Raw genomic sequence first — 17,769 nt, forward strand, 5'->3', positions numbered from 1 at the left:
ACAACGTAGCTCAGTGAGCTCGGCTGTTTTCGTAACTCCCGACCACCTAACCAGGAAGTGGCTGGGAGGCAGCAGGATCCGAGTAAGTTGTAACGGGGTTATGGGGGCCCCGTTCTATAGGTGGGTGCAGGTCCCAGAGTTGGGACCCGCATCTATATGACTTTTATGGCATATCCTGTGGACATGCCAAAATTGTCCAAGATGGGAAAACCCCTTTAAATCAAGTTTTTATGTTAAACCTATTTTTTAAGATATATTGTTGTTTTTTTCTATGTTATCTTTAAAAATAATCCTAAAATCTTGCATTTTCACCCTGGCCACTGAGTCTCATAGTAGACTAACACTTCCTGTTTTGTAGAGATCAATTCTTATCATACATTTCATTATCCTCACTGCCAGGATTACACTGACAGGTAACACCTATAATACAGTACTGTGCAAAAGTATTGTGGAAAAATGCTACAAAGTAAGAATACTTTTAAAAATAGAAGTGTTCAATTTTTTTTATCAATTAACAAAATACAAAGTGAATGAACAGAAGAGCAATCTGAATCAAATCAATATGTAGTTTGACCACCCTTTGCCTTCAAAACAGCATCAATTCTTCTAGATACACTTGCACACCGTTTTTGAAGGCACTCAGTGGGTAGGTTGTTCTAAACATTTTGGAGAACTAAGCACAGATCTTCTGTGGATGTAGGCTTCCTCAAATCATTCTGTCCCTTCATGTAATCCCAGACAGACTCGATGATGTTGAGATCAGGGCTCTGTGGGGGCCTTATCACTTCTAGGGCTCCTTTTTCTTCTTTACACTGAAGATAGTTCTTAATGACATTGACTGTATGTTTAGGGTCTAGGGTCGTTGTACTGCTGCAGAATAAATTTGGAGCCGATCAGATGCCTCCTTGAAGGTATTGTATGATGGATAAGTATCTGCCTGTATTTCTCCGCATTGAGAACACCATTAATCCTGACAAAGTCCCCAACTCCATTTTGAATTGCAGCCCCAAACCTGCAAAGAACCTCCACCATTCTTCACTGTTGCCTGCAGACGCTCATTATTGTACCGTATTCAAATTTTGACTCATCAGTCCAGAGCACCTGCTGCCATTTTTCTGCACCCCAGGTTCTATGTTTTCATGAATAGCTGAGTCGCTTGGCCTTGTTTCCATGTCGAAGATATGGCTTTTTGCAACAATTCTTCCATGAGGACCACTTCTTGCCAGACTTCTCCAAACAGTAGATAGGTGTACCTGGGTCCCGCTGGTTTCTGCCAGTTCTGAGCTGATGGCACTGCTGGACATTTTCCAGTTTGGAAGGGAAGTAAGCATGATGTGTCTTTGATCTGCTGCACTAAGTTTCCTTGGCCAACCACTGCATCTACGGTCCTCAACGTTGCCCGTTTCTTTGTGCTTCTTCAAAAGAACTTGAACTGCACATTTGGAAACCCCCGTCTGCATTGAAATCTTTGCCTGGGAGGGACCTTTCTGATGCAGTATAACTACCTTGTGTTTTAAAATGTGAAGAAGTCCAAAGTGGAGCAGCACTGTAAAATGGAATCTAGTTTAGAATCCGGGTGCAATCTTCAGCAGAGCGGACTCTAAGGTCCAAATAGGCAAAGCAAAACCCGAAAAAGGAAGCAACATTCCAGGTAAAGTAACTACAGTGGTTTACTCACCAATGATGCAGACAAGTGATGGTTCAGCTCCTCCTTAGGGCCATTATCAGACTTGATGAGCCATTATCAAACTTGATAATGACTCCAAGGAGGTGCTGAAACGTCGCTTGTCTGCATCAATGGTGAATAAACCACTGTAGTCACTTTACCTGGAGTGCTGCTTCCTTTTTGCTCTATTTTGCTTTACCTTGTGTCTTGATGCTGTGTTCAGTCTTGCCATGGTGGAGCTATGACATGAAATTGTCTTCCACAACCTCACCTTTGTAGCAGGGGTTGGCTCTTCCTCACCCTGTTTTAAAGCCTCATACACAGCTGTGTGTTACAGTTAATGACTGTTTCAGCCTACGTATGAAAATGCTAATCATTATCACCTTTTGGTATAATTGGTTAATCATACACCTGACTATAATCTTACAAAACCCATGACTTATGCAAGTTTACCTAGAAGAGCTGATGCTGTTTTGAAGGCAAAGGGTGGTCACACCAAATATTGATTTAATTTCGATTCCTCTTCTGTTCATTCACTTTGTATTTTGTTAATTGATAAAAAAAAAAAACTATTGACACTTCTATTTATGAAAGCATTCTTACTTTGCAGCATTTTTTTTCAACTGTAGAATTATTTTTTTTTACTCCTACACAGTTTTTCACGTCCGAGCTGCACCCGTGCGGGACACGTTTTCACGGATCCCTCATATACTTGAGTCTATTGAGGGATCCATGAAATCGGACGAAAATAGAACATGTCCTATTTTTCCACGGGCCCTTCACACAGTCCATTAAAACAGTATAGCTCTGTGTGCGCAGTGTATGGAAGACGTGGTAGCAGTTAGGCTCCACCCACTACATCAAGAAAAACTTAGAATTAGAGTGAGAGCCTGCAAAGTGAAAACTTCTAAAATAATGCCATATACAAATCATTTAATGGCCATAAATAGTGTTATTCCTCCTGTACGCACATATGACAGATTATTCTGAAAAGTCGTATTGGTAATTTGGTACACTTTAGGGTCTTTAAGAAGTTTTCAAGATGGTTTAAAGATATGGATCTTTCTATATAGAATAAAAAAAAAAAAAAAAGATCCATGGTTATTAGGAAGCACCTTTACCGACTGATCATAGTTTACACCTATCCCTGCAAGGACGTTTTAAAACGTCCCACAAAGTTTTCCCCTTTACACCTCTCCCACTCTATCACAGTTAAATATATTCCTTATTTATTACACAATATCAAAGCCCTATATGTTCTAAGAAAAACTAGACCAAATAAGTATCGGTTGGCAGAGAAATAGAACAACAATTTGCAATTAAATTGCCACATGTCTAAAACCTGAATGGGACCGCTTCATTACGGTCACCTTATTAGTACTTGATAAGACCCTCTTTCCTGTTAGAACAGCCTGAATTCTTAGTGGAATGGATTTAACAATGTACTGGGAACCTTTAACCAGATTCTGATTGTTAGCCTCACTGTGTTTATTTCACTGCATCCCGAAGATGTTCTATGAAATTGAGGTCTGCTCAGCCATTAGGATATACAGACCTCATTGTCAGATTATCTTGTTAAATGTAGACTGTGGCCAAGATTAGATTGTTTGTAACAATATTAAGTTAAGATGTTTTATGTCCAGTTAGTATTAACCCCTTCCCGACATTTGCCGTATGGATACGTCATGGAAAGCTAGTGCTTCCCGCATTTGTCTGTATCCATACGACAAATGGTGGACACTGGCTCAGAAGCTGAGTCGGTGCCACCATCGCCGGATGTCAGCGGTATCTTGCAGCTGACATCCAGCTGTAATGGCGGGGACCGCCAATACAGAGAAATAAGTATTTGATCCCCTACCAACCATTAAGAGTTCAGCCTCCTCCAGACCAGTTACACGCTCCAAATCAACTTGGTGCCTGCATTAAAGACAGCTGTCTTAAATGGTCACCTGTATAAAAGACTCCTGTCCACAGACTCCATTAATCAGTCTGACTCTAACCTCTACAACATGGGCAAGACCAAAGAGCTTTCTAAGGATGTCGGGGACAAGATCATAGACCTGCACACGGCTGGAATGGGCTACAAAACCATAAGTAAGACGCTGGGTGAGAAGGAGACAACTGTTGGAGCAATAGTAAGAAAATGGAAGACATACAAAATGACTGTCAATCGACATCGATCTGGGGCTCCATGCAAAATCTTACCTCGTGGGGTATCCTTGATCCTGAGGAAGGTGAGAGCTCAGCCGAAAACTACACGGGGGAACTTGTTAATGATCTCAAGGCAGCTGGGACCAAAGTCACCAAGAAAACCATTGGTAACACATTACGCCGTAATGGATTAAAATCCTGCAGTGCCCGCAAGGTCCCCCTGCTCAAGAAGGCACATGTACAGGCCCGTCTGAAGTTTGCAAATGAACATCTGGATGATTCTGAGAGTGATTGGGAGAAGGTGCTGTGGTCAGATGAGACTAAAATTGAGCTCTTTGGCATTAACTCAACTCGCCGTTTTTGGAGGAAGAGAAATGCTGCCTATGACCCAAAGAACACCGTCCCCACTGTCAAGCATGGAGGTGGAAACATTATGTTTTGGGGGTGTTTCTCTACTAAGGCCACAGGACTACTTCACCGCATCAATTGGAGAATGGATGGAGCCATGTACCGTCAAATCCTGAGTGACAACCTCCTTCCCTCCACCAGGACATTATAAATGGTTCGTGGCTGGTTCTTCCAGCACGACAATGACCCGAAACATACAGCCAAGGCAACAAAGGAGTGGCTCAATAAGAAGCACATTAAGGTCATGGAGTGGCCTAGCCAGTCTCCAGACCTTAATCCCATCGAAAACTTATGGAGGGAGCTGAAGATCCGAGTTGCCAAGCGACAGCCTCGAAATCTGAATGATTTACAGATGATCTGCAATGAGGAGTGGGCCAAAATTCCATCTAACATGTGTGCAAACCTCATCATCAACTACTAAAAATGTCTGACTGCTGTGCTTGCCAACAAGGGTATTGCCACCAAGTATTAAGTCTTGTTTGCCAAAGGGATCAAATACTTATTTCTCTGTGCACAATGCAAATAAAGACTAGACTGTTCATGTCTTTGACAGTGGGCAAACTTACAAAATCAGCAAGGGATCAAATACTTATTTCCTTCACTGTGTGTGTGTGTATGTATGTGTATGTATATATATATATACGTATACACTGTATACATACACACATATACATGCACACTATATATATATATATATATATATATATGGACACTTCCCTTTACAATCCCCCTGTTGTCGGGGACTCGACAATGCAATTTGGTGAAGTGTTTGTGGGGTTCTATTTACCCCCTCAACCTCCCAGGAAATTGACTGAGATGGAAGAAAGTATAACATTGGACCTAGATACTCGACATCAGCTATCTCCTCAAGGACACCTTCCCGCCGGTCCTCTGACTGGAGTCTAGTGTCCAAAGAAACGAAACCTCAAAGTTCACAGAATGAAGATGAAATTAAATCTCCTAGTCCATAGAACAAAGTTGAGATAAAACTCAGTCCATAGAACGAAGCCTCGAAGCCCATCAGACGAAGTTGAAATGAAACCTTCATAGTCCATAGAACGAAGAAACCTTCATAGTCCATAGAACGGGGTTGAAATAAACTCACAGTCCATAGAACGAAGCCTCAAAGCTCATCAAACGAACAAAGCTCATATGAAAACCTCAAAGTCCATGAACCGCAGATTTCTTGTTCTTTCTTGCTTGGAGTTTCTTCCTCTTGAGTGACGTCAGCAGGTCTTTCCAGTGGCCGATCCAATTCTAGCATGCTGACCCGTGTAAGGCTACTTGTGCCCTCACATGGTCAGCCTTGGAATGGCTTAGCCCGCCTTTTAACAACCTTTTGTACGTGATCCATTACTTTTCCAACTTTTCCCAGCATCTTGATTGAAGACGAAACAATCTTTGTGGGCCGATATCCAGGTCTCAATCATGGCAGGTTATCATCCCCGAGGAGGAGGTGATGTCTTGGTACCCAGGAATCTACTGTGGGGTGGAGCATCGCCTTCCATTTCCCCTCTGACATTCAATCCATCATCCTATTGACCATACCAGTTCTCAGGTTGAGGTGGCAAATACCTACAAGGGTGTGTGAATACCTTACCTATCCCTAAGGGTTCCTACACACTACCCAATCATACAAACAAAGTGAAAAATGACCAAACATACAAAAATATTCCCCCCCAAACCATAGGTATATGTACATATAGAGATTCATGCTCAAACAGCATCTCTCACTACTCCTCCATAAACACGTGAAAGGTCCACATGTAAATGGGGTGACTACAGGCTGTAAATATATGCCCGCCTACACGTACATACTCACTCGTCCTCACTGAGTATGCCTATGTTGCGGACACATATCAACACCTGGAATGTCTATATGTACACCTTGAAAATTTTGTACGACCCATTGATTAAGATTTACACTTTACAAATATATATACACATACAATAATAAACAATTCTTGGTCGCAGGACTGTATCACTATGTCCTTAGACCCTGTCTACGAATGTATTCGTGGCTTTCTGCTTGACCTCGTTCTATTTGGTCAACCAGTCCTTTCATTCGTCGGTACACGCAGAACAGTCCAACGTACATAATCGCCACTAGAGTGAGGATTATCACTGGGTGGATGAGCAAGTTGAAGAAGGAAGTGGCCTTGGGACTATATCCGAACAAGCTCTCCCACCAAGACACTTCCGCGTCCGCCTCAAGGTTGTTCACAATTCCTGTGATCTTTTTAGTGTCATGTTCCAACTGAATAGTGGCTTGGTGTTGGGAATTTTCCAGTTTCTCCACGACATCCTCTTCCTCGCAGGAGATTTCTTAGTTTGATGCCAAACCCAAGAGGAATCATCTGGAGTCACACAGGGGTGTCTGGACGGATGTCGAGCCTTTTTTCAGGTGTCACCGGAGTTCTTCCCTTCTCATCCGCCACATCAACGCCTAATACGGGATTAAGGGTACAGTATGCTCCTGGGAGGAATATGCCTCTTTCGGTGCAGTTAGTCGCGTGGCATTCTGCATTAGATACCAGCACCAATATCCTTGACCCATGTCTTGAGGAGGGCATTGGATTAGCCTTCATATCACAGGACCCCTCAGTATCCCAACACTGGTGTAGGTCAGGATATCCGAGGGGAGCTGTGGATGAAGCATTGTTTTTGTGGTTCCTCACAATTCTCAGGTTTGTGGAACTATATCCCTGTCTTAGCAAACCCATTATCTTAAAATCAAGATATGGGTGTAATGCCAGGGTTACCTCCCCCTGTCCAAAGTTTCCTAACTCCAGTTAAACACAAAATAATCAGCCATACTGTTATTCGCTGTATTTAATTGCACTCGTATTAGGCCTCAGATGAAATTGTGTGACCTGTCTGAACCCCCCCCCCCCCCCCAGGTCTAGGTGCACAGAATAACATAAAACACTACACCGTGAACTTATGTTACCTGTTCGCACCGCCTAACCTGAGTTCACAGTATAACAACAACTCCAACGTTATCCTAATAGAGAGCAATTAAAACATTGGGCGCAAATACACCACTGTCCAATGGTTGATTCTCCAGTTGTTTTCCTGGAGTGGTTTTCTAATTATGCATTATAAATACAGGCAACACCCATATAGTATAAATACATATTACTGATAACCAGGGATGTACCACAATAGAATATGTGAAAGAACCACAAAATAAAAACACAAATGAAAAAAACGGACAACTGGGGACAAACACAACAGACCATAAACAACCATTACAGACATAACAACAGACTGAACATGCAATTTATGGCCAACTTCCTAAACTCCTCCCTAGTTGTGGTTGGTCATTTAGACCCTTGAGCACGTCGCGGAGCACATAAGGCTGTAAGGAGACTCTTATGCAGCCATTTTGTCTAAACCCACGTTTTGTTGTGACGTGGCCATTTTCTATTGCCATTTCGCTGGGCTTTCCATGGTTGCTTATGCCGTGGCAGTTCCTCGCAATATGTCCCATCTGACCACATTTAAAGCATTTAACAGGACCACATTTCTGAGTACTCAAAGACTCGCAGTACTTCGCAATATTGCCTGAGTCGGCACATGCAAAACATTTAACAGTACATGCTCTGCTGGACTTAGGGCAGTCAACAGTACATGATCTCTTAAAGTTCTGCATGGCTAGGGAAGCACTTCTAAATATCGTACGCTTACATCTGCGTAACACTTTCGTAACAATGTTACCTTCAGGATTCCGGATGGGATCACGATTTGTGACATTTGATCCATCACTCTTACTACTCCCCCCTTTTTGCCCTGTAGAGGGCAAACTTACAGCGGAATCAGGCCTTGAAAAAGACAAAGCCGATAACATTTTTGAGAAATCTTTTATGATGTTTTGCATACTGGTTACCAATTGTGACCTAGTAGCAAGCTCATCATTCAACTTGGCAATGATGGCATCCGTAGAGACCGCCTTAACCTTAAATGCATTGATCACAGCATAAGACCCAGTCAGCTGTGCATCAATATCATCACCATGATTTCTCAAATCTATCACCTGCGATTCCAGCATGCAAATTTGCTGATCTCTACATTGGGCATTCTCTGCCAGTTGTGTCTGCAAATCACAAACCTGCTTCACATTGTTGGCACAACACTGGCAGTGAAGATTTGGGGAATCACTCTTAATTTCTGAGTGATCAGGCTTCCACGTCTCCTCATACACACAGATTAATTTAGCGAGCATGTGGAGACGTTTGGAGGTTTTGTTAAGAACACTCTTGCTAATACACAACTTATCATGTGCATAAGCCTCGTCCAGCAGAGTGGACCACAGCATTCCTGCTGACTTGTAAGTCGTGGGTGTTACTGGATTAAATTTACTGTTTTTGGCGAGGTGTTTAAGTGTGGAGAAGTCCATACTCACTGTTTTCAGAAGTCATCTCCGTCTGCGTTGTCCTCCTTGTCAACCGCTGTTTTGAAAAAGGTCCTTTTCTTCCGGAAAGCCTTTTCCCGATCAGCTGGACTTCACCGGAAGAACACCGACGTTGATACTTCTGCAAACTCTTTTGTATAAGTTGCTCACTCGCCCGACGAGTCGTCGCCGTAGAGCAGCACGCCGCAAAGCAAAATAAAATACGTTAATACCTCAGAATATAAAACAAAAAACAATAGGTTCGCTGATCAATTGTATCCTGTATCAAGCCTTAAATAAAATTGTGTTACTCGTCTGAACTTCAAAAAGGTCTAGGCGCACAGTATAACCCAACACTACACCGTGTACGTACGTTACCTGTCCACGCCTCGCCGCCTATCTACAGTTCATGTTTTAACACAATTTTATTGTACAAAAGACAGAAATAAATTGAAAGCAGTTTGGGCTGGCTCGCCAATGTTAAAGGGGGTGGGGTAATAGCGGGATCCACTGGTTAGTGACACCCACTATTACTACCGCCTTTATAAACAGGGTCACTAGGGTTATGCCTAGTTCCCCTACCTTTTCCTTATACGAACATCGATCTAATTGCAAGGGGAACATTTCTTCTGTTTCAAGAGGCAAATTATCTAGGCCCTAAAATTAGGGAACCAGGAAGGGTATGGCCCAAACATATCTGCTTGAAGCGAAGGCGCCCGTATTATACCAGGCCAACACTTCCCAGCAAAATTCCCCAAACTGCAAATGTGGGAAGTGTGGACCAAAAGGGGGATAAGGAAGGACATTTATCAGTGCGACATCGGCCTGTGCAGAAAGGATTGAGCACAGCGTAACACACACATCTATGGATTATTTTATTGTTTTTTTTTAACCCAATTATTATAACACCTGACTATGCCCCTGATGTACTCTGCCCAGCTTACATGTGCCCCCACATTATAAACGGAAACACCAGCAATATTCAAACAAATCTACTACCAAGCAAATCCACGCTCCAAAAGCCAAATGGTGCTCCCTCCCCTCTGAACCCTGCATCGTGCCCAAACAGCAGTTTACTTCCACATATATGGCATCGCCATACCCGGGAGAACCCTTTTAACAATTTTTGGGGTGTGTCCAGTGGCACAAGCTGGGTACGGCATACTTGCCACTGAAATAGTATATCTATGGAAAAATGTAAATTTTTACTTTGCACCATCCACAACGCAATCATTTATGGAAAAGAGCAGTGGGGTGAAGATGCTCACTACACCTCTTAATAAAAGCCTTGAGGGGTGCAGATTCCAAAATGGGGCCACTTCTCAGGGGTTTCTTTTATTATTTCACATCAGAGCTCTGAATTTTTGAACCAATACTTTGTAAAACGCCAAATTAGGCCTCAATTTTACATGGTATTCTTTCACTCCTGAATCCCTGTCAAATGTCCAGGCAAAAGATTAGGGCCACATGTAGGGTGTTTCTAAAACCGGGAAACACAGCATAATAATTAGAGAGCTGTCTTGTTATGGTGGCACAAACTGGGCACCACTTATTGGCATATCTATGGAAAAAAATCCCATTTTCACTCTGCAACATCGAGTGCACACTAATTTCTGCAAATCACCTGCGGGTCAATACCTTGAGGGGTGTAGTTTACAAAATGTGGTCACTTCTGGGGGGTTTCCACTGCTTTGGTCCCACCGGGGCTTTGCAAATGCAACATAGCTCTCAGAAACCAATCCAGTAAAATCTGCACTCCAAAAGCCAAATGGCACTCCTTCCATTCTGAGCCCTACTGTGTGCCCAAAAGCAGTTTATTACCACATATGGGGTATTGCCGTACTCGGGAGAAATTGCTTTACAAATTGCTTTTTCTCCTTTAGTCCTTGTGGAAATGAAAAAAAATGAGCTAAACCTGCATTTTCTTTGAAAAAATTTAGATTTTCATTTTTACGGCCCAATTCCAATAATTTCTGCAAAAAACCTGTTCGGTCAAAATGCTCACTATACCTCTAGATAATTTCCTCAATGGGTGTAGTTTCCAAAATGGGTCACTTTTGGGGGGTTTCCACTGCTTTGTCCCCTCAGGGGCTTTGCAAATGCGAAATGGCCTCCGCAAACTATTCCTACTAAATTTTGAGCACCAAAAGCCAAATAACGCTCTTTCCATTCTGAGCCCTGCCGTGTGTCCAAACAGACGTTTATGACCACATGTGGGGTATTGTTTCACTTGGGAGAAATTGCTTTACAAATTGCTTTACAAATTGCTTTTTCTCCTTTAGTCCTTGTGGAAATGAAAAAAAAATTAGCTAAACCTACATTTTCTTAAAACGTAGATTTTAATTTGTATGGCCTACTTCCAATAATTTTTTGTAATGAACCTGTGGGGTCAAAATGCTCACTATACACCTAGATAATTTCCTTGAGGTGTGTAGTTTTCCAAATGGGGTCACTTTTGGGGGATTTCCACTGCATTGTTACCGCAGGAGCCCTTCAAACCTGACATGGTGCCTAAAATATATTCTAATAAAAAGAAGGCCCCAAAATCCTCTAGGTGCTCTTTTGCTTCTGAGGCCTGTGCTTCAGTCTATTACCACACTAGGGCCACGTGGGATATTTGCTAAATCTGCAAAACCTGGGCAATATATATTGAGTTACGTTTCTCTTGTAAAACCTTCTGTTACAAATAAATGGATTAAAAATGAATTTCTACAAAAATAAATAAAATTTGTAAATTTTACCTCTACATTGCTTTAATTCCTGTGAAACGTCTAAAGGTTTAAGAAACTTTCTAAATGCTGTTTTGAATACTTTGAGGGGTTAAGTTCTTAAAATGGGGTGATTTATTGGGGGTTTCTAATATACAAGGCCCTCAAAGCCACTTCACAACTGAACTGGCCCCTGTAAAAATAGCCTTTTGAAATTTTCTTGAAAATGTGAGAAATTGCTGCTAAGGTTCTAATCCTTGTCAATTTTGGTGTTTTTCACAATTAAATACTGAATGTATCGAGCAGCAAGTTTTGCCAGTGACATAAAGTCCAATGTGTCACGAGAAAACAGTCTCAGAATCGCTTGGATAGGTAAAAGCATTTTGAAGTTATTGCCACATAAATTGAAACATGTCGGATTTGAAAAATGAGGCTCTGTCAGGAAGGTCATAAGTGGCCAAAGATGGAAGGGGTTAAAGGGCCAAATGTGTTAGCAGAGGACAGGCTTCATTGGCATATAAAGTTCTGCTTTTCAAAAAAAAATTTTTTATGAAGTTCATTTTTATATAATAAAAGTGGAGGACTGGGTGTAGACCAGAATCGTGGACTTTGTCATGTATATATTTGAAAGTGTTATACAAAGCGTTATAAGGCTGGAATCACACATAGTTTTTGAGGACGTGTTTTGAGCTGAAGCCAGGAGTGGATACAAAAAGCATGGCTTAAACTTCTTCAACTTCCTGCTTGATCCACTTCTGGCTTTGGCTCAAAACACTACATGTGTGTTTCCAGCATAATATGAATGTTTATAAATGTGTAAATTTTGGTTTTTTTAAAACAAAATCACAAAACATATTTTTATTCCTAACAGAAAATCCCAGTAAGAGCTCTGAGGGAAACTTCAGGTTATTGATAAATTATAAAGTAGAAGATGATGTCATCCAGCACTCTTCAGGAGAAAACCTCATTACCCTTAATATACATCCAGAACTTTACAGTACAGATTTATCATACAATTCCCCTAATCATGAGGAACCTTCTACTGACCAATCACAGATTGTGACCACAAGTACAGCTCAGCAAGGGGGTAAAAGGTATCAATGTGGTAAACCGTTCACAAAAAACTCTGGTAATTTTACAAACAGAAGAATTCACACAGGAGAGAAGCTGTATTCATGTCCACTATGTGAAAAATGTTTTACAGATAAATCAAGTCTTGTTAAACATGAGAGAAGTCATACAGGAGAGAAGTCATGTTCAGAATGTGGGAAATGTTTTACACAAAAATCACATCTTGCTATACATGAGAGAAGTCACACGGGAGAGAGGCCATATTCATGTTCAGAATGTGGGAAATGTTTTACAGATAAATCAAGTCTTGTCAAACATGAGAGAATACACACCGGAGAAAAGCCATATTCCTGTTCAGAATGTGGGAAATTTTTTACACAAAAATCAGGCCTTGTTGCACATGAGAAAAGTCACCTAGGAGAGAAGCCATATTCATGTCCAGAATGTGAGAAATGCTTTACTCGAAAATCAAGTCTTGTTAAACACGTGAGAGGTCACGCAGGAGAGAAGCCATATTCATGTTCGGAATGTGGGAAATGTTTTAGAGATAAATCAAGTCTTGTTATACATACGAGAAGTCACACAGGAGAGAAGCCATATTCATGTTCAGAATGCGGGAAATGTTTTACAAATAAATCAAATTTTGTTATACATACGAGAAGTCACACAGGAGAGAAGCCATATTCATGTTCAGAATGCGGGAAATGTTTTACAAATAAATCTAATTTTGTTATACATATGAGAAGTCACACAGGAGAGCAGCCATATTCATGTTCAGAATGTGGGAAATTTTTTACACAAAAATCAGGCCTTGTTGCACATGAGAGAAGGCACCTAGGAGAAAAGCCATATTCATGTCCAGAATGTGGGAAATTTTTTACTCAAAAATCAAGTCTTGTTACACACGTGAAAAGTCACGCAGGGGAGAAGCCATATTCATGTTCAGAATGTGGGAAATGTTTTACACATAACTCAAATCTTGTTATACATACGAGAAGTCACACAGGAGAGAAGCCATATTCATGTTCAGAATGCGGGAAATGTTTTACAGATAAATCAAGTCTTGTTAAACATGAGAGAAGTCACACAGGAGAGAATCCATATTCATGTTCAGAATGTGGGAAATGTTTTACAGATAAATCAAATCTTGTTAAACATGAGAGAATTCACACTGGAGAGAAGCCATATCCATGTCCAGAATGTGGGAAATGTTTTACAAATAAATCAACCCTTGTTGCACATGAGAGAATTCACACAGGAAATAAGCCATATTCATGTTCAGAATGTGGGAAGTATTTTACAATAAAATCTAGTCTTGTCAAACATGAGAGAATACACACCGGAGAAAAGCCATATTCCTGTTCAGAATGTGGGAAATTTTTTACACAAAAATCAGGCCTTGTTGCACATGAGAGAAGTCACACAGGAAAAAAGCCGTAGTCCTGTTCAGAATGTGGGAAATGTTTTACTACTGAAGGCAAACTTGGGGCTCATCAGAGAAGCCACACATGGGAGAAGCCACTTTGATGTTCTTAATGTGGAAGATGTTTTACAAAGAAATCAGAAGAAGAAAAGAAGAATCCTGTTTACTTACAAAGCAGAGGGGCTGAATTGTTACAGTTGATAAAGAAAAATATTAATTGTAGCTTTTGCTAATAATCAATTGCCATTATATGCTTATGCTATATATATGTATACTTTGCCTCTGAAATGTATTTTATATAATTTTGCTATCTACGGTTTGTTCTTGAACCATATTCTCTGAATATGAGACTACTTCTCTCTCTATCAGGCCTTCAAGGCCGTTGTGAGATAGGATTGCCAAGTTTATCGGAGACCGACATGATATTCAGGCAACATAAATCTTATAAATAGAAGGATGTGTTATTAGTACTTGTTTCTAGTGTGGCCAATAAGGCAGTTTCTTGATAGCAGTTAGCCAGAAAAGACCTTTTAAATGGTTAATCTAAAAGTGAATCTCTAGGTCTTCTGTCTAATTCTCTTGAGAAGATCTCCATGGCCAGGTTTTTCTTATTTCCTACTGATCCCTCTTATTATTGTAACTTATCTATCTTAATAAAGCTTTTATTTAATTTCACCATTTAAAAAGAGTTTGAGAACTTCCTTACCATCTGGTGTATAATGCGGGCATGTCCAGCAGCCTTAGCCTCCCCTGCAAGTTATCCGGACGGGAGGATTTTCAAGACAGGCTAAGTGGCTGCAGGTGAGATTTTTTACCAGTTTCCCCTCTTCTCCTCCCTTGTGGGTCTGGCTTCGGGGACTCTGGCTACAAGCAACAAAGCCGATCTCTCCATCACAGGTGATCTTTTTACTTTCCCCCTTAATTGTTTGTCTTTGGGTCTTGCGAACTTGGTTGCACACTGTGGGGCTGGGATATCCCTCACAAACTGGCTGTCTAGGATAGGCAGTAGTGTGTATCCAGGCTGTGTTTTGGCAAGTGGTTTTCGTGTGCATTAAATAAGTAGCTCTCCTTGTGTTTAGTATTCCAGTGAAACTGTCTGCTTTACTCTCTAAATTGAAGTTAGCATAGATCTCTGGGAGATCTTTACTCCACAAGCAGGTGGCGTTCCCAGCCTAAATTACGCGCACAAAAGGAAGTATGGGAGATAGATATGTCTGGTACATAAAGAGGGTGGTGGAAGTCTAGGACTACGGCCACCAATGCAAACAAGGGTGTGAATGCCAATGCTTATTCACCACATTACGGGTGGCACTGAAGCGCAGTGGCTGTAACACACTAGATGAAGGAGGTGTTTGTAGACTTTAGTCAGTCATACAATGGGAAATGGAGGGTGGGGCTGTGCGAATTTGCAGCAGCCAAAGTCACTCGGTGAACATAAAAATCTACATTATGCATGGTACATTTTATTACATAAAATAGTAAAGCCAACACAAAATGTAACTTTTAATGGCAAAGTTTTCTGTGCATGTTTAGGATTAATGGTCATTTCCTATGTACCCCAATGGCAATAGGGAAAACAGTGATAACCCTGTTTGTGATCGTGCACTGTTAGCTAGATGATTCATTACAGAGGTAAGTATTACCAGCACATTAGTATTTTTTTCCCGGATCTTAGTAATACAATTTTTTCATTTTTGGTATTAATCCGGAATTTACAGGACCCGATGGGAGTAGGATTATTAATTGCTTTGGATTATCCGATGAGCATGAAGTATATAAAATGTACAGATGGTGTTTAACCCGTTAGTGACCACTAATACGCCTTTTCACGTCGGTCACTAACTGGCTTTATTCTGATGCATAAGCCTTTTTACGGCAATTGCACCAAGATAAATAAACAGAACAGGGAGCTGTCAAATCTCCCTGCTCTCAGCTGCCAGAGGTAGCTGAGGGCATCCCTGATCGTACGTGTGAGATCGATATAAGTATCGCTCTCACCTGTTTAACCCTTCAGATGCGGTGCTCAATAGCGTGCGCCACATCTGAGTGGTTTTGGAGAGGGAGGGAGCTCCCTCTCTACACCCGGTGATAAGATCGCCGAGTGTCTGTCTCCGATGGCAGCCGTGGGCCTAATAAAGACCCCCAGGTCTGCCTGTAGTGAATGCCTGCTAGGTCATGCCGGAGGCATGTACTAGCAGATGCCTGTCCGTTTAAAACGGACAGGCAGTAATACACTGCAAAACAAAAGTATTGCAGTGTATTATAATAGCGATCGGATGATCGCATACTAGTCCCACTAGGGGACTTTAATAAAAAAGTAATTAAAAAAGTTTCATAAACTTAATAAAAGAAAAAATGAAAACCCCACTTTTTCCCCTTACAAGATGCTTTACTATCAAAAAACTAAAATAAAGTAAAAAAGTTATGCATATTTGGTATCGCCGCATCCACAACAACCCCGACTATAAAGCTGTTACATTATTTAACCCGCACGGTGCACGCCGTAAAAAAATAAATAAAAAACAATGGAAAAATTGCTGTTTTCTATTAATCTTGTCTTTAAAAAAATGCGATAAAAAGTGATCAAAAAGTCGCACCTACTCCAAACTGGTACCAATAAAAACTACAATTCTTCCCGGAAAAAAAAAGCCCTCATACAACTGCAACGTTTTTACTGTGTGAAAGTAGTAAAACATACTAAAACTATATAAATTCGATATCGTTGCAATCGTAACAACCCGCTGACTAAAGTTATTGTGTTATTTATACCACACGGTAAACGGCGTAGATTTAGGACGCAAAAAAGAGTGGCGAAATTTCAGGTTTATTTCTATCCCCCCCCCCCCAAAAAAAAAAAGTTAATAAATAATATGTACCTCAAAATGGTGCTATTAAAAAATACAACTTGTCCTGCAAAAACAAGACCTTATACAGCTATGTCGACGCAAAAATAAAAAAGTTATAGCTCTTGGAATGCGACGATGGAAAAATGTAAAAAAAATGGCTTGGTCATTAAGGGTTGAAATAGGCTGGTCATTAAGGGGTTAAGTACACTTTCATATTTGTTTATGTTTTGCTTTTTATTTTTCTCTCTCCTCTGTTCCATATTATGTCTTTAACCGGTTAAGGACTAGGCTGTTTTACAGCTAAATGACCAGAGCAAATGTCACAATTTTGCTATGCGCTTCTTTAGATGACTATAACTCTGCAGGTGAATAAAGTTCAGCTTTGAATTTTACACTCTTTTTAAAGGACAGATAGGGCTTTGTTTTAGTGGCATTTGTCAGTATATATCATTTTTATTTTTTTCTCTAAAGTGGGCAAAATTTGAAAAAAATGCAAGAATTTAGCAATTGCGTCAGCTTATGCTAGCATTTTTCACACACAGAATGGACCACGGACAAAATTTATCCCATTTCACATTCTTCCACTTCTCCCGTGCATGGGGATACCAAATATGTGTGCCTTATTCATTGTGCGGGCATGTGCCAGGGCTTGGCATAAAAGGAGGCTTTTTGGCCTTTTCGGTCCAGGAATTTTGAATTTGATTTTATAGCCGCATACTGTTTTCTGTGGGGCCTAATGCTGCTGAAAGATTAGAATCACCCCATAAATGACTTCATTCAAACAAGTAGACCCCACAAGGTTTCCTTCAAGGGGTTTATCATATTTTTTAGCGAGTCCAGTTTTCTTCTGAAAGTTTCTTGAATAAGATGGAATAAAATTAGCAATTTTTTTAGCAAATGCGTCCGTTTATACCAGCATTTTTCACACACCGTATAGATGACGGCCAAAATTAATCTCCTTTCACATTCTGCCTCTTCTCCTGTGCATGGGGATACCAAATATGTGGGCCTTATTATCACATAGAGATGTAGTAGGGCGGACGATAGAAGAAGCTTATTTCACAAATCGCTTTTTTTCAAAGCTGGTTTTACAAAACTCAACA

General features: G+C 40.8%; 1 protein-coding gene across 1 annotated transcript in view; it reads left to right on the forward strand.

The window, feature by feature from the left end:
• Positions 1–13,924, forward strand: part of LOC142658838 (uncharacterized) — a 63,643-nt gene extending 49,719 nt beyond the window's left edge. Inside the window, exon 7 of the mRNA XM_075834477.1 lies at positions 12,198–13,924. Coding sequence (XP_075690592.1) covers positions 12,198–13,837 — 1,640 coding nt within the window. The 3' untranslated portion in view covers positions 13,838–13,924. The remainder of the gene's footprint in view (positions 1–12,197) is intronic.
• The last annotated feature ends 3,845 nt before the right edge of the window (positions 13,925–17,769 follow it).

Source organism: Rhinoderma darwinii, chromosome 1 (genome assembly GCF_050947455.1).
Source record: "Rhinoderma darwinii isolate aRhiDar2 chromosome 1, aRhiDar2.hap1, whole genome shotgun sequence".
Taxonomy (NCBI): Eukaryota; Metazoa; Chordata; class Amphibia; order Anura; family Rhinodermatidae; genus Rhinoderma; species Rhinoderma darwinii.